General features: G+C 56.8%; 6 protein-coding genes across 6 annotated transcripts; 3 read left to right on the plus strand and 3 right to left on the minus strand.

Annotated features, from left to right (window-relative positions):
- Positions 1–174: 174 nt before the first annotated feature.
- On the plus strand, positions 175–2061 carry IWZ02DRAFT_416050 (NOL1/NOP2/sun family protein; the record flags this gene model as incomplete). The annotated part of the gene is made up of 2 exons (XM_066765779.1): positions 175–403; positions 532–2061. Exons 1-2 carry the CDS (start codon positions 203–205, stop codon positions 2059–2061), a joined length of 1731 nt encoding a protein of 576 aa, XP_066624274.1. The 5' UTR covers positions 175–202.
- A 3245-nt stretch (positions 2062–5306) lies between these two features.
- IWZ02DRAFT_197960 (uncharacterized protein) lies at positions 5307–6174 on the minus strand. Its single transcript, XM_066762520.1, has one exon. The coding sequence runs from the start codon at positions 6131–6133 to the stop codon at positions 5615–5617; it is 519 nt and encodes a 172-aa protein (XP_066624275.1). The 5' UTR covers positions 6134–6174; the 3' UTR covers positions 5307–5614.
- Positions 6175–10115: 3941 nt separating this feature from the next.
- On the plus strand, positions 10116–12301 carry IWZ02DRAFT_198082 (uncharacterized protein). The gene is made up of 2 exons (XM_066762521.1): positions 10116–10531; positions 10588–12301. The coding sequence occupies exons 1-2, from the start codon at positions 10432–10434 to the stop codon at positions 12252–12254; spliced, it is 1767 nt and encodes a 588-aa protein (XP_066624276.1). The 5' UTR covers positions 10116–10431; the 3' UTR covers positions 12255–12301.
- A 226-nt stretch (positions 12302–12527) lies between these two features.
- IWZ02DRAFT_445813 (uncharacterized protein) lies at positions 12528–13315 on the minus strand. Its single transcript, XM_066767193.1, has one exon. It carries the CDS (start codon positions 12999–13001, stop codon positions 12606–12608), a length of 396 nt encoding a protein of 131 aa, XP_066624277.1. The 5' UTR covers positions 13002–13315; the 3' UTR covers positions 12528–12605.
- Positions 13316–13571: 256 nt separating this feature from the next.
- On the minus strand, positions 13572–14517 carry IWZ02DRAFT_198465 (uncharacterized protein). Its single transcript, XM_066762524.1, has 2 exons — positions 14130–14517; positions 13572–14074 (listed from the first exon to the last, which is right to left on the minus strand). Exons 1-2 carry the CDS (start codon positions 14402–14404, stop codon positions 13735–13737), a joined length of 615 nt encoding a protein of 204 aa, XP_066624278.1. The 5' UTR covers positions 14405–14517; the 3' UTR covers positions 13572–13734.
- Positions 14518–21311, plus strand: IWZ02DRAFT_198187 (uncharacterized protein). Its single transcript, XM_066762523.1, has 13 exons — positions 14518–14781; positions 15085–16740; positions 16794–16881; positions 16943–17055; positions 17169–17216; positions 17318–17349; positions 17421–17509; positions 17575–17580; positions 17704–17757; positions 18001–18008; positions 18064–18159; positions 19869–19901; positions 21092–21311. Exons 1-13 carry the CDS (start codon positions 14631–14633, stop codon positions 21181–21183), a joined length of 2466 nt encoding a protein of 821 aa, XP_066624279.1. The 5' UTR covers positions 14518–14630; the 3' UTR covers positions 21184–21311.
- Positions 21312–21823: the final 512 nt, after the last annotated feature.

The raw sequence follows: 21823 nt of genomic DNA on the forward strand, positions 1-21823 counted from the left end.
TCCATCCACTTTGTTTCAGCGTAGCCATTCAGACAAAGTCGCTCATCGAAGAAACCAAAATGAAATTTTTGATGTCCGGCTAAGGAGGGTAGCCCAGCCACAGCGGCCACGTCTTAGCTCCAGCACACGCCACACAGCCACAGCCTTTCTCGAGCACCGTTGAAAAAACTCGCCAGCCCTTTCTCTGGCCTAAAGACTCAACATGTCGCTGTACTATGAGGCAGCAAATGCGATTGAGAATCCCGAAAAGAAGGGCGGCTCGCTCAAGTCCCGCATATTTGGCAATAAGACCTTGAAGAGCAACAAGGCCGCCATCTTTGCGCTGGTTACTGAGTCGACCAAATGGTCACCAGTCCTCAAGGATGTGGTGGAGAAGAGCGGCATCTTGAGTCTTGAGAAGAAGGTTGGTCTTTTTCAATTCCAGCCCCTTGGTGCCAGTCATTTTCCCAACTCTACAAGTCTTGCATTTCTCCACTCTGTTTAATCATTCCACGATACGCTTCAGTCCGGGGCAAAAACTGACTTGTGCAGCTAACCCCTCTTCTTGCTATTCTCCTCACGCATGATCTGCTTCTCTCAAAAAGAGGCGTTGCAGCACACGCAGATCATGCTTTGAAACTCGCCGTCACCAGACACAAGGCGCGGCTAAACGCCGAGTTCACCAAGATTCGAGTGAAGAGAGGGTTTGCCACGGTCGATGCGTTTAGACAGCACATCAACGACGGCCAGGAGCAAAATGCGGATGACGATTCAAGAGAAGCAGAGCACCCGCGATGGGTCCGCATCAACACTGTCAAGACCACGCTGGACGAGCAACTGCAATCGACATTCTCTTCGTATGAACAGAAGAAAAGCCTCCGCGATGTCATGTCAGCTCCAGCCAGCGCAAAGGTGCTCCACATAGACGAGCACATCCCAGATCTAGTTGCCCTGCCACCGCGAGCCGACCTGACCAAGAACACGGCGTACCAAAGGGGGCAACTCATCATCCAGGACAAGGCATCCTGCTTCCCAGCCTACCTCCTCAACGTGCAGCCCGAAGACGGCGACATCATCGACGCCTGCGCCGCTCCCGGGAACAAGACGACACACCTGGCGGCGCTCGTCACCAAGGCCGCAAAGGCAAAGGCAAAGGGCCAGAAGCCAAATCGGCAGCACATCTTTGCCTGCGAGCGCGACAAGGAGCGCTCCAAGATTCTGCAGAAGATGGTTGACACGGCGCACGCGGCCCGGCTCGTCACCGTCAAGTCGAATCAGGACTTCACCCGCATCGACCCCCTACACTCGGCCGAGGCGGGCTCCGTGGGCGCCCTCCTCCTCGACCCAAGCTGCTCCGGCAGCGGCATCGTCGGTCGGGACGACGCGGTCAAGCTTGTCCTGCCCAGCGCCGGCGACAGCACAGCCAACGAGCACACGCGCGGCAAAAAGCGCAAACGCAGCAAATCCAGCACCACCACGCCAACAACAACAACAACAACAACAACAGCAACAAAAATCAACATGACAGAACAAGAACAAGAGCCCGACGCCCCCTCCCCCTCCACCTCGCTCTCCAAACGCCTCACCTCGCTCGCCGCCTTCCAGCTCAAAATCGTCGCGCACGCCATGGCCTTCGCGCGCGCGCGCCGCATCACGTATTCGACGTGCTCGACGCACGCGGCGGAGAACGAGCACGTGGCGCTGCGGGCGCTGGGATCGGACGTGGCGCGGAGGCGCGGGTGGCGCGTGATGAGACGCGACGAGCAGGTTGACGGGATGAGGAGGTGGGGGGTACGGGGGGTGATGGGGGAGCAGGGTGAGGGGCAGGGTTTGGAGGGAGTGGATGTGGATGTGGATAGAAGTGTGCTGGCCGAGGCGTGTTTGAGGTGTGAGAAGGGGACGGAGGAGGGGACGATGGGGTTCTTTGTTGTGGGGTTTGTGAGGGATGGGGAGGAGGGAGAGATGGGTGGACAGACTGGGTATCGAGATGGAGAGGACAAGGACGACGACGACGACGACGACGATGATGATGATGATGATGATGATGATGATGATGATGAGTGGGACGGCTTCAGCGATTGATTCTGTTGTATTCTCACAACACGGAGAGAAAAAAAAAAGGGGGGGGGGGGGGGGGGGGGGGGGGGCAGAAAACAGGAATAATCGCAAGCTTCAATGGACGACTGATAAAGGCACGGGGCCTTGATGTGAGGACGCTTACTCCTCCTTGTCGATGTGACGTTGACCGAATAGGGAGAAAGGTGAAGAAGCAGCACTCCAGGATCTGAGCAACGAAGCAGAAAGGGAAAGGGATGGATGGGATGGGAGTAGCTACCCCTACCTACCTGATTCCCGCACCACACCATGAGTCTATCCATCCATTCATCCATCCATCACCCCTCTTTCTTCTTCTCCTTGCGTGCCCCCTTCCCCTTCCAGCTCCCTCCCCAAAAGCAATCAAGACAGACAGACAGACAGACAGACAAGCACACGGGCATGCTGCTAGCATCGACATCAGGCGCCCGTCGACAGTGTCGATATCGGACGGATTGACAGACGGCTGCGAGTACGGTAGTATACCGTAAGGCAGACCCTCGAATTGATTAGGAGCACTACTCGGTTTACCAGTCGGTCAGTCAGTCAGACGTCCTCTACCACCCTCTCTCTCGCTTCACCCGCCCTCCCTCACTCCCTCCCGCAGACCAAAACCCACTACAAGCACAAGGGAAAAACTAGGTAGGCTGTGGGCGAGGGGGAGGGGGCTCGGAAGTGGCGATTGCGGCGGCACCAGCGCTCCTGGCACGTCTCAAGATAAGATGGGACAAGACAAGACAAGACCATGATCCAATCAGCCATCGTCAGATGCAAAAAGATTCTGATGGGCGAGTGAGTGAGTGAGTGAGTGACTGACTGACTGACTGACTGACCGCTGAATACGACGCACACATCAACGCTGGCTGGGAAAGATGGGGAAGACGGGAGTGTGGACCCTGTCTTACCTCACAGTGCCTCTACACGCCTCTTCAGACCAGACGGGCAACTGTTAGAGAATAGACTGACAGACAGACAGTCGGTCAGTCAGTCAGTCAGCCGGCCCAAGGGCAGAAGTAGCAGCAGTGACGGCAACGAAGATTCCGACTGCTGTGATCCCGAGGAGTGAGTGGAGGAGGACCCCCTTCCTCCTCACCCCCACCTACCCACCTACTTACATAGGCCACCTACTCTTCCACTGGCCGGCGGTTAAACAACGGACAGACAGACAGCCAGCCTCCCAACAATCCTTCCATCGATCAAAGCTTCGTTCCTTCATCTACTCACTCGTATCAGGAGTGCCGTCGGGACTATTCGGACAGACGGATGAAGATTAACGTGATGTGATGAACAGCACAAGCGCGTAAGCGAAGCACGGGGAAAAAAAAAAGAAAAGAAAAAAGGGAGGCGAAAACGGAGACGGAAACGGAGAGGGGCTCAGCGCGTGGAGCAGTCAGTAGTCGTGTGGAGAAGAAGGGAGGGATAATGGAGTGGAGAGGAGGCGGAGGCGGAGGTGGAGGTGGAGGTGGAAGTGGAGGAGGGCGGCGCGTGCGTATTTACAGTGAATGTGCGCGCTGTGCGTGCGCGCGTGCGTGATCGATGCCAAAAAATTTTACCTCTCCTCTCCTGTTACTATTGGCTGCCCGTTGTTGTCATCGTCGGCCGTTGTCGTCCATCATCACATCTGCTGAAGTAGGATAGATGCGTCGTCGTTGGTGAATTTGTGTTGGCCGCCACACCGCTGATGGATTCCTTTTTGCATTGGCCTCGCCTCGCCTCGCTCGCTTGCACGCGTGTCTGGCTCTCTTTGGACATTTGTGTCCATAGGACTGATTGCGGATGACGGACGGGGCCAATATCGAAGCAGGTCGTCATGGGAACATTTAACGAGGAGAGTCCCGCAATCTGCTTGGCTACTGTCCGGTACTTGCAGCAGCAGCGGTCGTTGTCGGTGCCTGGAACATTCTTCTTTGGATGTGATACTTGGGCGGCCCATGGCTGGCGCTGCTGGCTGCCGTGTTGGGCCATCCATCACCCTGTGCCTAGGCATGTACAGTACAGTACTTGTGGGTCGGACCGCCGGCTGGCTGGCCGGCACGCGCGAGCCAGGTCGCTTCTCACATCTTGTTGCACCTGGCACGCTTCTCACCTCATGCAGCAGATGAAGATGGTCCGGACGGAGGTGGAACTAACTGTTTGACTGCCCTCCTGCGCGCCTGAATCTCAGCACACGGAAGGAGTGCGTGTTGCCGGCGGACGACGCTCCTCAGAATCAACCGACAGACACGTGTTGAGCAATGAGGTGATGGTTTCCTGGCCCGGTGCGTATGTACAGAACTGATTGCGTGCGGCTGGCGGCAGGGCTGTCATGTCAATCAAGCTGGCGGTCGACCGACAGAGACAGACAAACGGATGGGCGGCAAGACGGACGTGCATTCCGATGAGGCGACGGCACTACATCGGCAGTGAATGCGGCTGCGGGCGACCAGGTGAGGCTCCCAACGGGCAGTGACACAAGAGGCAGATGGTCCAGAGGCCAGGATGACCAGACATCTCGCTGGCCCAAAGTGGCGACGAATACAGGGCGGCGGCGGCAAGCGAGGGCAGAAGAAGCCGCGCCATCTCTTCATCCTCGCGTGGCCCAGAAAAGAAGCAAAAAGTTGGCAGACAGAGGTGTCGGTCCACAAGCCGAGTCGTACGATTCGCCGTGTGCGCCTGACCAGTTCCCGAACAGAAGAGATACAGACGGGCGTCCAAAGAAGTCATGAGCCAGCGTGGCCCCCTCCCCGACCGACCGCCGCCCGAGATATGATACCTACCCCAAGGAGAATCACCCCGGCTCTGAGATTTGTGGAGATGGGCGAATGGCAACAGCCGTGGGGGGGATTTGGAGCGGCGTGGACCGAGCGCGACCAAGAAGCCAGGGACCAAAATGGGGGCCAAAAGAAGGATAGCTCATATAACAGACACAACGATATAGGGTGGTGATAGGGCTGATGTGAGAACAGCTGTAGCCGGAGCCCCCGTCAGCGGCGTCAATTGCACAAAGCTTGAGCGCTCTACTCTCAGGAGAGCATCAGCAGCCTCATGACGATTCGGAGAGGAAAAAGAAAAAAAAAGGGGGACACAGGAACTCGAGAGGCCGAAAACAAGCGCTGCCGTTGTCGCTTTGGGCAATTGCTGGGGCAATGGGGAGAGGAGGCTCAATTAGGCTGCCCGCCGCACATGCTGCTGACTGTATCCCGGGTCGTGGTCATGTCACTGCTGCTGTTGCTGGTGGGGCCTGCTGTCCGAACAAAATGCCTCGATGTCGCTGAGGGATAATTCTGCTCCATCACGAGACGAAAAGAGCTGCTGGCCGGACGGAGGGCGAGGCACCGTGCGCCGCCGTCGGCCGGAGCAATGACGTACGTTGATGGTGATGAAGTGACGGGACGAGGGCCGCGCTGGAGCAAGATGCAACGTGAAGATCCGGGGCTTGGATGCGGAGATGACGATGGTGGTGATGATGAAGATGATGGTGATGATGATGATGATGATGATGATGATGATGATGATGATAATGATGATGTGTTGTCGTTGTTGGTGTTGACCCAGGTTCCCGTCAATTGGAGTACCCCGCCGCCGCTGACTCGCGGCTTGGGAATGACGTATCGTGACATTCCTCTGGCACATCAGTTGAGACTCTAGAGCTGAGAAGCCTGACTCGTCTGAGACGCCGCTCCGCTCGCAAGTCAAGCTGCGGCGTGAAACCGGCACAGCTGGTCTGGACTCGGAATGTTGCCGGCGAGGCTGTCTTTTGACGTTGCATGCAGCGTGTCCTCTCGACGATGCGCGTCGACGCCGGCTCAAAGGGAAAGATCGAAAAGCATCTTGCTCGCATGATCGGGTTACTATTTTGGTGTTTAGATATGGCGTCGTGTCGTCTCCAGGTACAGGCAGTCCCCAAACTCGGCGTGTTCATTATTGGGGATGGATGCTGTGTTGGTCGCACGCTCGTGTCTCTGCATTCAATGCCAGCTCCACGTCTCGAACAAGGAATGCCGGTCTGGTCGCCGTCCGCGTGAGCAGTCGAAGCAAGAAAAAAAAAAAAAAAAAAAAAAAGACCACTGGTAGCACGCATCAATAGGTGGCCATTCTTGGTCAGGACTCGCAGTATCTGAGTGAGTCCATCGTGTGCGAGACCAGGATATTTGGATCTGATTCTGTTGTGACCAACCCCCCCCACCCGTGCTGGAATTGCTACATTGATCTGACAGCTGATGAACCCAGCTGCGGGTGAGGAGCCCTATGCCCTCGCTCTCACCGCACGCATGCTGATTATACTGCTGCTGAATGTGTTCAGATTGGCGCAAGGGATGCTTTGCTGCCCTGTTCATCTGATTCATCATTTCAGTCTCCTAAGATTGAGACTATTATTTCCATGGCCAAAGGGGCTTGAAGGAGATCAATCCAGAATATTCCAGGGTCTCAACGCTCTCTCGGACACGGCAATATTACGACAAGTCAAGCAGCGTGCAGCCCAAGATCCGACAAGGACAGGCGGAACAAACACCAGAGCCGTTCGTTGGGGTCCCGACAGCGTGGAACGCCGGGCCTATGGTGCACGTGGGCGCTTCGGCTACGAAGCTCACCAGTCCGACGCCGTGGCGCGTACATCTATCTCAGCAGGCGTGGGATGGCCAGAGATAGGGACGATTGCATTATCGTAGGATAAGAGACGGAGAAACCTGGACATCGGAGAAGCGTCTGTGCAAACGAGCTGCCATGTCGAGCAGGTAACACGAGTCAAGCCAGACGGCTCAAGTTTTATGTGGTAGCATTCAAATCTCACACAGAGCGAGGGCATTGACGTGGTGTTGCTCGCGCATTTCCCCGCGAACCCAAGAAACTAGGTACCTAGGGTCTCAAGCCCGTCTGTGCGCTGCGGTTGGATGTCTTGTTTCTCTGCCCCCCTTTGCAACAAAGCCATGTTGACGATCAGGAGGAAATTGCATCCCGATGCTCTCGCCATGGGGAACTCGACACCCTCAACTGCAAAGTGGCGGTGTCGACTCGTCGACCAAAGGGGAAGCACTTACGGCCCCCATTCGTCAATGCGGCGCAGACTCAAGCGCCCCAATTTCCGACCTTATATGCCGGGGGGGGGGGTACACGCGCGTGTCCCGAATGTGCACCCGAGTCGTTGGACCGCAGGAGCAGCGGATGTGCGGAAGGAGTTGAGTAAAAGGAGCGCCTCGGAGGCAGATGACCAGCCCGGCGTGGGATGTTGCATAGTCAGACCCTTTGCGCATTGGCCGAGAGTGAGACTCATGCAGATGGGGCTGTTTTTGCAGAAGCCTGTTAACGGGAAGTGTTCCCCGGGGCGCAGCCTACAGGTCCGGGATAAATGGAAGTCGTGTCTTTTCTTTTTGTGTCATGGTGTTGTGGCGCAAGACGGTCAAGGTTGTTTTTACCACGGACATGGGCCCAGCGAGTGCGAGCATAGTGCGAGTACTGGATGGAGCGGAACATGCTGAATGTACCCTGAACGATCATGAGCTCGACCCGGATTGAGCGCAGGGCGCATTAGCGACGCAGCGGTTCGGCGCGGTCCCGTGGTGATGATTGAATCTGGTTTGTGGATGAATGGTGATGTGGACTTGGAGGATTCGGCAGTTCAGAGAGAAGGAAGGGGGAAAAAAAAAAAAAAAAAGGTACACTTCAGCTAGCGCAGCGGAATGCCATCAGCCGGAGCCACGCACGCGACGTCAACCATACCATTTTGGGGACTAGTGACCAAACCAAAAGCGCCCTGTCCTGGTGCCTGGTATCCGTCTAGCCAGTTGCACCGGGGAACTGGTCTTCCTTCGCCCAAAAAAGACGGCTGAAGCAACAGGAGAAGAAGGAATGCGCTCTTCACACTCGCCCCCTGCTGCCCGTGTCTTTGATAAACATGCCGTGTGTAGTTGGTGATGTCAGCCTGGTTGGTTGACTGCCCAGGCGCCGCCGTTTCGACGCAGAGGCAAAGGAGTTGGCGAGCGAGAGAGAGAGAGAGAGAGAGAGAGAGAGAGAGAGAGAGACACAATCACAGGTCTGACCTTGACCGTCTTTGATGCGCATACGTGTTGCACGGGAGTAGCAAAAAATCCCCTTGCTGCCCGCAGATTCGGGCGAGGTACCACGTCACGGTTGGTTTGAGACAGGAAATGGGGAGGCTGAGGTGACGTGGAGCAAATATTCCGGGAAAATGCAACGAAGCGATTGATTGATTGAGATTTGCCATCACGCAATGTGCGCATGGAGGGGCGGTGGTTTGACAGAGCGGAGAAGAAGGAGGAGGAAGAGGAGGAGGAGGAGGGTTTGTTGGATCACGAGCGGGCTCCTCCGGCTGGGGTTAGGTAGTCCCGTCTGATCTGCGACACGTGAAGGGGACTCGACGATGGGTTGCGGGTTTTGTGGGGTAAGGTATGCAGGTCAGGCAGGGTCTTTTGATCAGGTGAAGTTCAGGGTTGTATCTTGACCGGCACTGCATGGTGCAGTAGCACTTGTGGTTTGCAAACAGTCATCTGGGCTTACAGTTTGTCGGCAGCGCTGAAAGCAGCAGCTGGGTTGTTGCACACATGGGGCCTGACCCGGTGAGACTGACTGGACTTTGTCAAGTGACAGCGCACTACTCATCGCTTGTCGTCAAAGTCCCCGGGCGAGGCTTTATTTGATGATGCGGGTCCAGGAACGAGAGGATGACGAGAGCAAAACACACTCGACGTCACAGCGAGAGGTGCCGTGTTTTGACTCGCAACAATGGAATCGGTCGACGAGACAGCTGGCTGCGCGCGTAAAATTCCTCGTGGCATGTGATTCATTCAGCTGTGGCTGAGCCTTCCGACCGGGCGTGGCGTGGCGTGGCGTGGTGAGGCGTGGTGAAGCTCAGGCTCTGGCTCAGGCACGCCTTCATTCCTTTCGTTGTCGCCTTGGCCGAAGAGTAACTACAACATGTTGTTGCAATGGCCACCGCTAGATAGGGAAAACTGGGGAGGTGGGCAGACGGACACAAGTCCTTTGGAGTGCGGTTGAGTTGAGCAATCAACACGGGGTCAGCGGCAGTCTCTGAATCACCGTGGCCGGAGAGGCGCCGTACAAGAGGGAGGAGAGAGAGTGAGCGCAGGTGAAGCGTAGGTACCTAGGCAGGCACAGGCTAGACCATTAGCAGTGCATAAGTGGTAAGTATCAAGCTCAGCCGGCAGAACCTCGTGTGTAAGGCAGTTTGTACCTTAGCGACCATCAGCCGCCGGGCGCGTGGCAGAGGTGTGTGCTGGGTGCTGGGTGCTCGGATGCGGCAGGGCATGTGACTTGACTTGCATCCGTTATCCGTTACCTCAGGTAGGTTGGCTTTGTGGTTTCAATGCCTGCCAGCCGCACCTGGGGTGCCCCATGGCCCATGTCCAGTCCAGTCCACAGTCCACAGTCCACAGTCCAGTCCATAGACACCCTGCACTGCCCATGCCCATGCCCATGCCCATGCCCATGCCCATGCCCATGCCCATGCCCTGCCCATGCCCTACCCATGCCCATGCCCACATACACCTTGACCCGTACCCAAGCCAGAGCCCAAGCCCAAGCCCAAGCCCAAGTCCAAGCCCTCGCAGGCCAGGCCAGGCCAGGCCAGTGAAGACAGCCGTCCATGCGCGCAAACGCCTCAACTTCCTTGTGCTGTTGGCTTGTCAGACAGACGGACAGACAGACGACAGACAGACAGACAGACAGACAGACAGACGGACGGACGGACGGACGGACAAAAAGCACTGATCCTCGCCTTCACTTCTTGTGAACGACAAAACCCAGCGCCCACCCCAGCTTTCTCACCCGCCTTCCCGCCCGTCCAGTCCACACGTCCACGTCTTCCTACCCTGCACTGGCACTACCATACCACTACCACCGCTCCCCCCCTCGCCCTCGCCCTCGCCCTCGCCGCCCGCCCGCTGCAAGGCCGCCACTCACACTCACACTCACCCTCCTACTTCTCTCTCTCTGCCCACCACCACAACCACCTCCACACCCTCCCAGACCGCATCCATCCACCTTTCACCACCGCGACCCCGTGTCTCACTCTCCGCTTCTGCCACGCTGTTCGGGCATGCACCATTACTTATGAGCGCAGCGCGAACGCCTGCACTCAAAGCCATCCTCGCGGTTTTCGGACCTGCCGATCAACAAGAGCCTTGACGCAATCGGAAACAGCCCTTTGCTTGTCAAAACTCGCCCTTTGCAATCCCTTATTCCAATCCACGCCCTTCTCCACATCCCTCCCCCGAGACGACAATCCCCCGGATACACATCGCCAATCCCCATCGCTCCGCCAACAACGACAACACCACCACCACCACCACCACCACCAACCTCGGCCTCGACCGACCGAGCCGTCCTCCCCCCCCCGTCACCATGCCCTTCAAGTCGCAGGTCCCCATACTGCAGGTCGAGTCGGCTGCCATTCACACCGTCGACACTCGCTCGCCTGAGCAATTGTTTGGTCTCTGGTCAAGTAAGCGATCCCTTTTCTCTGCCTGTCTCCTGCCCCGCTGACCCTGACCCACCAAGTCTTTGCCAAATGCTCCGACTCTCTGGATGAGGGCAAACGTCTCGAAAACCTGAGTTGGCGCCTTTGGAACCGCGAGACCTTTTGCTGCGCCCCAGACCATCCCACCCCTTCGTCTTCCCTCTTCGACACCCCCTCCTGGTCATTCACCCGCAAGGGCTCCGATCCAGGCTCAATGTCTGTGCCTGCCCTCTCCTCCAGCCTCGAATCCGACGTGTCAGACGACCGCGTCAACAGCATATCGACCCTGCAGACCACCGCCTCGGCACGGCCCCAGATTCGGAGACTCGACTCGACTGAGAGCCGGAACCGAGGGACGGAAAAGCATATAACACCCATTGATCTTGAAAGCCTAGTCATTTCAATCAAAGAGAAGAAGGAACTGGAACCCTTGTCGCCACTGCCCATGCCACCCCCCGTGCCGCAGATGCCATCCTTGTGTGAAAAGGACGAGCCTCGCGTCGAGGACACAACACCGCGATCCACCGCCCAGCCGCAGATGGTCCCGGAGTCGTCCACGTCGACCGTCGCCACCGCCGTCGACAGCGATCTTTCGAAACTAAGCCCGCCCGTCGTTGGCTCTGACACTAGCACTTCTACAGACTGCAGTTCTCATAGCGTCGTCCGCGGCTTCTCGCCAGGTCGCGTCTCCTCTTCATATCGCTCCAAAACCAACCTGCAGCCTACGCCACAACCCATTCCTACCTTCAACATCGCACCACAAAACACGCAGCCCGCCCCTGTGCAAAAGAAAAAGGGCGCCATGTTCACGCTTGGCGGTTCCTCGGACGAGGGAGGAGATTCCTCCCTTGAGACTCACATGCAAATGGCCCAGATGAGGACCAACGCTCGCAGCTCGCTTTCCGATGGCCTAAAGAAGCCCATTGGCGCACGAAAACAGCCTTCCTTTGAACAACTGTCGTCGTCCAAAGCGCTCGCCAAAGCATACGAAAACGAAGACGTGTTTGAAAGTGATAGCGACGAGGAAGTGTCGGAGAGTGCCATCGAGGACGATGACGAGGATCAATGGGAGGACTCGGAGACGGACAGCGGACCCGCTAGTGTTGAGGAAAAGGTGTCGTTCCAACGAGTCGACTCAAAGCCAAACTTGACTTCGCGTCGCTCCCTCCTCACAACCCTGATGCACGAGGGCGACCGGGCCCAAGCATTACAAAACGCCGCCTCGCAGTCGACTCCTGCGTTGAGACGATCCAAAAATACCTCGCCCAACGGACCGTCCATTACTGCCTCTCCCACCACCAACACTCTACGATACGAACCTGCCCCAGAAACAAACAACAACAACAACAACAACAACAACAACATTCCACGGTCAAAACCAATCATCATGACTACCTCCAACACTCATGCAGCGCCACCAGCATTGTCTCCTCGGACGACTCGACGAAACATGCTCACCACAGAGCTGACCGAGTCGCTGAGGAAACACTTGCTGTGGGAACGCCAGCAAAAGAATTCGACCAACAATGCCGTTCTCAAGCGAAGACATACATCGACCGATGTGAAGAACCTCAAGCACTATCCAGGTGAGCCCCAACCAGCGCCTCTTCCGACGCTCAAGGAAAACCCCGCTGCAAAGGGCAACAACTCGTGGACGACAAACTACTTTGACAGCGGCCTGCAAGAATATCACGAACGTGGATGGTAGCCTTTTGATTACGAACCTTTTGTCATGTGGACAGAGACCGGACCGTGTCCTTGTGGTTCTTCTCTGCAGCGGACAAAGTCCCTGATTGCATTTCTCACAAACATAGCGTGGCGGTGTCTGGCGACTGCTCTTTTGTGATTTCCAAAGTTTTAATGGTTCTTGCTCTCGCAAACGGTGTTATTTTGGGTTTGGGAGGAGAGCGGCCTCTCTGCATGCGCAGGGGTTGGAATGGGAGGGGAACGAAAGGGTGGGGGGGGGGGGGGGGGGGGGGGGGGAGAAGTGAAGCTTTCTCCGTGCTGAAAAATTTTTCCCGGGATACCATGTTGCACTTTGTTCTCTTCAGCACGAGGCTCACGAATTTTCTTTTCTTATCCTTTTTTTCTCTTTTTCTTTTCCGTCTTTCATTGTGGACGACGGACAGGTGGGCTGCAGAGGTGGTGGTGTATATCTCTCTGGCGCGCGCACACACAAAGGTGGACGACAAAGAAGGGGGGGAAAAAAAACGACAAGGCGCCTGTGTGCGCGTGGGATGCGTGCGTGGATGGTCAGGGGTGGGATGGGTGGATGGATTGAGAGACGCCCGCCGCAGCCCAACCCAGCCCTGCCAGTTTCACATGCCAGAGACGGAGCATACCGGGTGACGGTGTGTGTTTGTGTGTGTGGTTTGTAAGAGAAGCAGTAGAAGCAGTAGCAGCAGTAGCAGCAGAAAGCAGAAAGCAAGAAAGAAAGCAAGAAGCCCTGTAACATTATACAAGCGACGGACGGATGGACCGAAGGACATTATTGTACTTGTACGTAGTAGTAGCTGCTCTGGGGAGCGAGATAGCAGCAGCAGCAGCAGCAGAGAGAAAGTGAAAGCTGTGAGTGGATCCATCACCCCTAGTTTCCCTCGTTGCTCGTTGCTCGTGGTGCAGAGGCAGAGAGGTGGTGGGTGGGGGGCCAGTGGGTGCAGGGACCAAGTACATAGGTACCTAGCTCCACTTTCGAGGCTGCCAGAGACCGGGAGAATACGGGATGGATGACAGGCAGCTTATTACCTCATCATCATCATCATCATCATCATCATCAGCATCATCCACAACGGCTCGTCCGGGGGCGGGGAGGGGGAGGGGGAGGCATTGGTGAGTAGCGAGAAATAATGGCTCTTCATACATAACAAGCTACATAACTCACATGTCCCTCCGTCTGAGCTGGCTGTGAAATAAAAAAAACGTGAAAAAGTGGAGTTTTCTTGAAACACTGCATTGACTGGTGCACTGACTGAATGACTGACGGGGCAAGTTGGCGGTGCATGGATGCATGGATTTCTTCATGCGGTCGGTAGGAGTTAGAAGTTAAGATGAGAGCGGTAGAAGAAGTCCACTTGTATAATGTCACGATGACTTTTATTCGGAGCGGCCCCCGCCATTCGTCTCTCCCCTCTCACCCGGGCGCGTGTGTGGCTGGGGTAAGGGAAAGTTGTTTGCCTTCAATCGTACAACTACCTCTCCTCCTGGATTACGACACGAGCAGACGATGACAGCGGAGCACCATGGACGGCGAGGGAGAGATATGTAGATGGGGAGGGACGGAGGGGCAGGGGAAAATTTTCTTCTGTTCTATGTTCTGTGATGCGTGCGCGCGCCTTGGTCCGAGTTTCTTCAGTTGATCCGACGACGACGACGGCACTTTGCGTGCCCGTCTGGCTGTTTATCATCGATCTAGTGATGTCCCTATGTATGTATGCTCGTGCCATGTAAACACCCCCTTTGAGCCGAAGGACCTTTGTGGAGGATTGATTGTTGCTCATGATGATGCAGAATGTCGTGGGGGAGTTGGTGCTGTAGCTTGTCAAAGGCCGCACACACACACACACACACACACACACACACACACACACACACACACACAGATACACGGCAGGTACGTAACTGGCGCGATGCATCATGATGAGCCATGGATGGGGTGCAGCATCTTTGCCAGTTGGGGGGGAGGGTCCGCAGCCTTACGCGACGGCGCTGTGGTGAGTCAAGGTGGCAGGTTAAAATCTTGAGATGACCACGTCCTTGAGCGAGAGAGGGGAAAAAGAAAAAAAGGTTGGACATTGGAGTCGTACGGCCAGCTGACCTGACGACGACGTCGACGACCGCGCGCGGTTGCTTGCCCGACATCACTCACGGCGATCATTCATTGACGACCTGACGACCAACAACACCATCACACCCCCAAATCCTACAGCTCCCCCTCACGACGGCCCGCGGAACAGCCATCACGCATCCGCCCCAGCTACAACACCGATAACCAAGCTGCCAACGCATCAATCTAGCCGCCGCACCCCGGCGCAAAGGGAGGGTCATCTGAGCTTCACAACCGCTGCACCGCTCTGCTTCTGCGCAAATGGCCGACAACAATGACAGCGCAGAGCAACAGCAGGCTCCAACAGGACGACACCGACGCCGAGGAGCCCTTCAACACCATCAGCCGGCTGCTGCGCCACCGCGAGGAGCGACCAAGAGACGGGCATGCCGCTTCTACGCCTCTAAATCTGGTAAGCCTCTCTTCTCTCCTCGTTGCGTTGCATTGCATTATGTTGGGTGGTCAAAACTCTTTTCCTGCTCACACGCACCCTCTACCACCAATGCCGGTGAGCACGTGGGACCTCTTCTTGTTGTTCTTCTTCCATTGCCCCTCGTTGACTTGTGCTGCTGTGTGGGGCCCCTCGCCCGATCCCTGATTTCTTTTTCAAACTTTTTCTTCTTCTGCTACCTTTTTGCACAGTCACCGGACTTGCCGATCCCTGAATACCTTACGTTGCTGATCAAGATTCTTCTTTTTTTCCCAACTGTTTTAGGCTGCCGTGCCGGTGACGATTGCCTCTTTGCCCACGACGCTGCCGCCGCCGCCGCCGCCAGATCCCAGCACCAGCAGCATGCAAGCCAACCTCCAGGTTCTTCTGCTGTGGCGACCGAGTCGGAGCGCGGCAATGATGCGTCGTCGGGACCTCCAAAGCAACAACACGCTCCGCCTGCTCCCGTCAGCAGCGACACTCCTGCCGTGAGGGTGGATGGCTCGCGCGTCGTGCAGCGACCCACGCCCCGGGCGCAAGCCGAGGATCCTCGCCAGTTTCAGCTTTCGCAAATCCGCCGCAGATTCGCTCCCAAGGAACGTCAGGAAGCGAACGGCTCGACTGTCATGGAGTTTGGCATTAAACCTTCGGATCCGGATTTTCCATTCGATATTGATGCCCTGCAATGCACTCTCGTCGTCCCCGCGTCTTATGGTTGTGGTGGTGGGGCTGCGCCACCGCGGCTGAGGGTCACCAACAGTGAGATGGACCGTGGTTTCCAGATCAACGTCGAGCGAGGCTTTGATGCTGTGCTGGCTGCCGGCAAATCGAATACCACACTCCTGGCAGCCATGAATGCATTGGATAAGCGGCTCGAGACGCTCCTGACAGCTCAGCCCGCAGAGACGTTTTCCATCAAGATTGTCCCCAATGCTGCAGCCATGGAGACTCCTGATGATGCCCCCACAGCTGCTGCAGAGGTAGCCGAAAGGGATGCTCCACCACAAATGCTAGCACCTTCGGCGTTGCCAGCGAAGCCATCTGAGCCCGCATACAGCACCGAGCAGCGAGACGCGGCCAGGGCCAGGCGCGAGCAAGAGCTACGCCAGCTAGAGGCCCGTCTCCAAAGGCTGCCTCAATTCACCAAGCTGGCCGATGGACTCTTTGTGCTACCCGTCGAGCCACGCAAAAGGGCCGACTTGCCTTTGCCGCTGCAGGCAGTCAAGACGGTGGAGCTAATGGTTCCTGAAGCCTATCCGCTGCAGCCTTGTCGCGTGCAACTGCAGGGTATCGAGGAAAGGGACGCTTCGCACCTGGAGCATGCCTTTGTGGAGAGGGTTGGCATCAATCCCAACTGGACCTTGATGAATCACATCAACTACCTGTCGGCAAACATGCACACAATGGCGCGCGAGGCCCCTCGCAGGCCCGAAGAGGCTACCGTCGCTGCAGTCGCTGATCAGATGGCAGGACTAGGAACGGCGCAAGCAAGCTCGGCGGCTGCGTCCGCCGCCGGTGCTGCTACGGCGCAGCCGATAGCTGGCAATGCTAACAACGACCAAAAGGGTCACATTGTCACCATCCCGAGGCCTCCAGAGTGGCATCCGAGCAACGCCGAGGATGACGTTGAAGATGAAGACTCGGACGAGTCGTATGCAGATGACTCTGAAGAAGACAGCCAAGACGAGGATGCAGTAGAGGGGCCGCGAGCCGAGAGTTCTCCTGCAGCCGGTCCCGAGAGGGGCATTGCTTTGTCCTTTCCGCATCTAGAACTGTCTGGCATCGAACTGCTCGAGCTCGTCAAGCTGTGCCTTACAGTCAAGTGCACGCGATGCAAGGACATGCGCGACCTTGTCAACATCAAGCCCCAAGGCGCTGCTAACAAGAATACGGACCTACGGACAGAGTCTTGCGAGAAATGTGCCAATGTTCTCAGTATAGGTACCGTCTGAGGAGCTCAATTTCCATGTGGTCATGCGACTGACAGAAGCAAGGCTACCGCATGGACATGATGCACGCCAACTCAGTCCGCGCCGGCCACCTCGATCTCGACGGCTGCACGCCAGTCGACCTGCTCACAAGGTAAGCCAATGTACGGAATAGCCGATGGCGGCTGCCAGCTGATGTTGGTGGCGCCCAACAGCAACTTCGTCCCGACGTGCTCGGGCTGCTCGACGCCGTACCCCAGTCCGGGGGTCGCGTCAGTCCGGGGCGAAAATGCAATGGCGATATGCAGGGCGTGCCACAAGAAAATGGGTACGTGCCACGTCCTCCACCTACATCGTCGAATCACGTTGCACGGAAAAAGGGGAAACGCCATCACCAACGGGGCATTCAAGGCACGGAAACCTAACTGCGTGCGTCGACAGGATTCCGGATTCCAGAAGTAAAGTTCTTGCTGGTTAGCGCATCGACAGGTACGTCGGAAACGAGCCGGGGCCGCCTGGGCGGAAGGGCGCCCGCGAGCCTATTTGCTGCGTGGTGCACCCTTACTGATGTTGACAACGTGATCACACAGGTCGCGCCGCCCGACCTCTCCCTCGCAAAAAGGTTTGTCGCCGGCCCCTTCCCTGGGCACAGGTGCGATTGGCTCACATGTTGACTGTATTGCGCGTGCCCAGGCCAGAGAGAATCTCGGAATCGTTGCTGGACAAGAGCTGCCGAGGCGCGGACGGTGCACGCACTATGCAAAGAGCTTTAGGTGGTTCCGGTAGGTCTCGGTTGTTGTTGTTGTTGTTGTTGTTGTCGTGGAGTGCTTGCTCATCGACGGTCCAGGTTCTCGTGCTGCAATAAGGTCTTCCCATGCGACAGGTATTGCATTCCGCCCTCTGACCCAAAACACCCTCGCCCTCGACGACGTTGATGGTGGTCAAGTGCTGTGGCTGACTGACCTGTCTCGGGCAGATGCCACGACGCAGAGGCAGGCCATCCCAACGAACACGCGAATCGTATGACATGGTGAGTGCTGGTGTTTGTTGTAGAGGCCCGAGGCGGCGGGTTGGCCCACATCCGCCGAAAAGACGCCATATGGCTGGCCGAGTTTCCCCAGTTTGGCTGCCCCGATCCCCCCCCCACCCCCCGCATTGCCGCCCATGTCTTTCCTTTTTTCGCCTGTTCCGTTGCCAAGTGTCTCCCACCTGCAGCCCTACTCCAAGTCTTGTCGATCATTGCTTTTCCTTTTTGCTGACTTCTCTCTCGCAGTGGATATTGTGAGTTGACCAGCGTCTCCTGAACGCGCCCCACGTCTAATTCATTTCCCTCAAGGCTCGCGTGAGCAAAATTTTCGACCGGAAGATTGCGGTGTCTGTCACGCCACACTCATCGGCAAGAAGGGCAGTGGCTTTTGGGAAGGAGGCAAAGGTACGTGTTCTCATTTCTTCGCTGCTAAAGTTGAACCCCGTGGCGCGCTCGGCTTCCCCTTCTGGACGGCTTTTGACCGCCAGCGCCTTATTCCCGCCCTGCCGCTGGATATCCCTGCCACCGCGCGGCACCAGGACCATCTGGCGCTAGCGTCGATGGACTTTTGCTGCCCTTTGCCGCTCAATTACCGTGCAACGCATCGAGACGACTAAAATCCCCGAATACGTACCCCCGCTTCCGGCATGACTGTTTGTATCGGTCCAAGTCTAGCTTTTGCGCACTAGCAGACCTCTTGCGAATAACGACACAGACAAAGACCAAAGACGTCTTGGTGCCTCGTGTCGCACTTGCGGGGTCGTCTGCTGCCAGATGCGTCGGCAATGGGCAACTTTCCAGAACAACCTTTTTTTCCTTTCTTTCGGCACTTCTTTGTCCAGCAGCCTTCACGCGGATGACCCCATGTTGTTCGAATAAACATTTTGCGGGGCGCAGCCTGTTTGCAGCGCCATCCCCACGGACGATCATACGGACGCAGCGCACTCTTTTTTTGAATCATCCAGCCACCCACCAGCGGGTCCTCGGAGGCTTTGTTTCTGCTGGCCTGTTTGATTTGCCTCGGGCGACAATGAGCCGAGGTGGCAGCATCCGCGCAATGTGCCGGAGCCAGGTGCCAGGCCAGGGCATGGGAAAGCAAGCTTTTTCTTCGTCTCCGCTGCTGCTGGACAGGCTCGCGGGCCACGTGCGCTGCCCCGCGCCGGGCTAACCCCACGTCGCGGCGAGCAAAGACTTTGTGTCGAGCAGAGCGCTGGGTGGTGGTTGGCTGCAAAAAGAACCACACGGCCGCTCGGCCGCCTGGGGAATCGTGGTTTCTCGCCCCCGGTCTCTGGTTAGTCGTTCGCCGTTCCCGCTGCCTGTCGCCTGCCACTTATGGCCATTCACTTGCGCCCTCGTCCATGTCAGGTCTGGTCTATTTCCGGGGTGCCTTTGCTGTGGCTGTCGTCGTCTTTTCTTTTTCCCGCACCCCCGGGCCCCGCTTACCGCTTTGGCTGCGGAGGCGCCCTGCCCTTTTTGCTTCACGGTACATGTATCCGGATGGCTGGTATACGGTTACAGCTCTCGTCTGTCTACCTGGAAGCGGACGGGCGGCGGACGGTCCACCACCACCACCACCACCACCACCACCATCACCGCTACACCCATGCGCGCCCTGCATCTGGCTTCGTTTGCTTCTTGGCGCTGCCGCAGAATCGGTCATGTGTGCGCCATGGCTCGTCATCTGCTTTGTGCTCTGCCCGTCGGCCTTTGATGGCTCGCCGCCGGTTGGTCGGTCGGTTGGTTTGCGCTCGTCTTCGGATCATTATCGCTCGCTTGTGCTCATGACGAGCATGCTCCTCTTGCCCCGGTTTAGCAGAGCCATGTGCGCATACCATGATGTCCGGTCCAAACACCATGCCGCGTGGGTGGTAAGGTGTGGTGGCTTTCGTCGTCGTCGTCGTCGACGGCAACTCTGCTTTTTCCTCGACCATCATCATCTGCACCTCGCCTGATTCACGCTGCCAACAGTGTGGAATTGCTTTGCCGGAGCGCGCCACATTCCGACGACGGGGAAATTTGTTGTTGTTCTTTTTCTTCCCTTCCCGCGCGTCGTTGTTCGTTGTGGCTGATTGATGACTGACTCTTGGATGTTTTATCGTTTGGTCCGAATGCAGGTACGAGAGATCCAATCAAGATGAGCAGAAAAGGTACGTTTGTGTCTCATTTGCCATTCGCTTCTTGTTTTTTCGCTTCCCTTTCATTGCCCGCCCCTCGGTTTCATGCTTGTTCGTTTTGTCATTTCCGTCTTTTGCTGCTCGCTTTCTTTCTTTCCTTCTCCATCGTCTTGTCTCTCATGCCGGCTGCACCATTGCGCTTCCCCGGCCGCAAAGGAATTATGCACCGCCATGTCATGCCTTGCTAGCCTGCGCTCCAGCCCCCCCGCCTGTCTGTCTGCTACTTTGTTGTTCTAGTCTCCTTTCTCTTTTGCACATGCCACAACTCTGCGCGGGCGCGCCTCACTCCGCTTCTTCAAACACGTATCCTCTGTCCTCTCCCCATCACTCCCGCCCCAGGCACCACTTCCCGTTGGTCGCCAACTCGCCAACGCGCAGTGCTTTAGTTGAGCTAAAGCGAAGCAGAGTCGACGCTTCGTCGTTGGCTACCTCTGCATTTCGTTTGCTCGCTCGCTCGCTCGTTGGCGTCGTCGTTCGCAAACACTTGCCCGTTTGGCCTCACCGCACTTCCTCTTCTACTACTGCACTTCCTCCAGCATCTCTTCCTCTGCTTAGTCAAACCCGCTCCCGTCCCGCGCCGCGCCCCCTGTTCCCTGTCTGCACGCACGCACGTCGTCGTCTCGTGCTCGTCTCGCCCCGCCGCCCGCCCGCCGCGACTGGTCTTTCACATGCCAACCAGCTAGCCAGCCAGCCAGCAGGAGCGTCTGTCTGTCTGTCTGTCTGTCTGCAGCTTACTCCTCTGCCTGCTCTACCTACGTTCGTTTCGTACGCGTGGCATGGCATGGTATGGTATGGTGCTCGAGACAAGGCAAGACGACGCAATGAGATGAGATCAGATGAGATGGGCATGAAGCGAAGCCTGACGGCCTTGCTCTCTCGCCTTGCCGCATTGCGTTTCTCCGCATGGCATTGTAGCGCTTTAGTTGAGCTCTGCCGCGCTCGTTCTCCTTCTCGCTCTCGTTGTACGGTGGTGCGGTATGGTGGTCGTTGTGGTTTTTGGCATGTGCTTGCTTTCTGCGTCTTTTGTCTCTTTCGTGTCGTCTCTGCGTCTTGTTCTTCTTCTCCTCCTCTCACTCATTGCGTCCTCTTTGGTTCACTTGGTTTTACTTTGGTCTTTCTTTTACCCTTTGAGCGGTACGGTGGCTAACGCACGATGTAATTAGATCCACGCAAGTTCTCCAAGGCGTTTAAGCGCAGCTTGGGTGGTGGTGGTGGTGGTGCAGCGGCGGGAAAGGGGAAGGGCAAGGAGAAATGATGGCGTGCCGGGTTGGGGACAGGAGTCTTGGGAGTAGGGTAGGTTGGTGTGAGGTGTGAGATCGAGGGAGTTGGAGTTGGAGTTTGTGTGGTGGTGGTTAGGGGAGGGGGGAATGAAAGGGGAAGGTGGGATCAAAAGTCTTTTCGGTACGCATCCATCTGGCAGAGAGAAGAATATACATGAGTTGAAAAGGAAGAAATGTGGTGGGGTTCTATGTTGAACTGCTAGCTGTCGGAGGTCATCTACCAACCAATCCTATATGCAGCCTGCTCTCTTGTCTCTGCATCGAATCCTTCCTTCACTATACCCGCCAAAACAACAGCAGCACAGCAACTGCCGATCCCCCACGGCAGCATAGAGACACCTAGCTCTACCCAGCTCACCCAGCTCACTCAGCACCGCTGTTGAACAAAGCCCGACTAGAGAGAGACCTATCTGTCTATATGCTCGCCCACCCCGCCCACGCACGCATGCATCGCTCATGGTGGGTGGTAAGAAGCCAATACTACTACGACCAGGGAGGCGGGGAGGTAGGCCGCGAGGCCGATGGGCGACAACGGGATGGATGGATGGATGGACAGGCTAGCTAGCTGGCTGTGTCTCGACACCTCAATCGAAGTCGACGTTTGCTTGTGTTGGT

The sequence above is a fragment of the Phyllosticta citriasiana genome, assembly GCF_038021145.1.
Source record: "Phyllosticta citriasiana strain CBS 120426 chromosome Unknown IWZ02scaffold_4, whole genome shotgun sequence".
NCBI classification, from domain to species: Eukaryota; Fungi; Ascomycota; class Dothideomycetes; order Botryosphaeriales; family Phyllostictaceae; genus Phyllosticta; species Phyllosticta citriasiana.

Coding starts and splice junctions, on each gene's coding strand:
- IWZ02DRAFT_197960 (XM_066762520.1), bottom strand. CDS start 6,133: ATGCGTGCTACCAGTGGTCTTTTTTTTTTTTTTTTTTTTTTTCTTGCT.
- IWZ02DRAFT_198082 (XM_066762521.1), top strand. CDS start 10,432: ATGCCCTTCAAGTCGCAGGTCCCCATACTGCAGGTCGAGTCGGCTGCC. Junction 10,532..10,587: donor ATTGTTTGGTCTCTGGTCAA/GTAAGCGATCCC, acceptor TGACCCACCAAG/TCTTTGCCAAATGCTCCGAC.
- IWZ02DRAFT_445813 (XM_066767193.1), bottom strand. CDS start 13,001: ATGTTACAGGGCTTCTTGCTTTCTTTCTTGCTTTCTGCTTTCTGCTGC.
- IWZ02DRAFT_198465 (XM_066762524.1), bottom strand. CDS start 14,404: ATGTCGGGCAAGCAACCGCGCGCGGTCGTCGACGTCGTCGTCAGGTCA. Junction 14,075..14,129: donor GTATCTGTGTGTGTGTGTGT/GTGTGTGTGTGT, acceptor GACAAGCTACAG/CACCAACTCCCCCACGACAT.
- IWZ02DRAFT_198187 (XM_066762523.1), top strand. CDS start 14,631: ATGGCCGACAACAATGACAGCGCAGAGCAACAGCAGGCTCCAACAGGA. Junction 14,782..15,084: donor CTTCTACGCCTCTAAATCTG/GTAAGCCTCTCT, acceptor CAACTGTTTTAG/GCTGCCGTGCCGGTGACGAT. Junction 17,217..17,317: donor GCTGGTTAGCGCATCGACAG/GTACGTCGGAAA, acceptor GTGATCACACAG/GTCGCGCCGCCCGACCTCTC.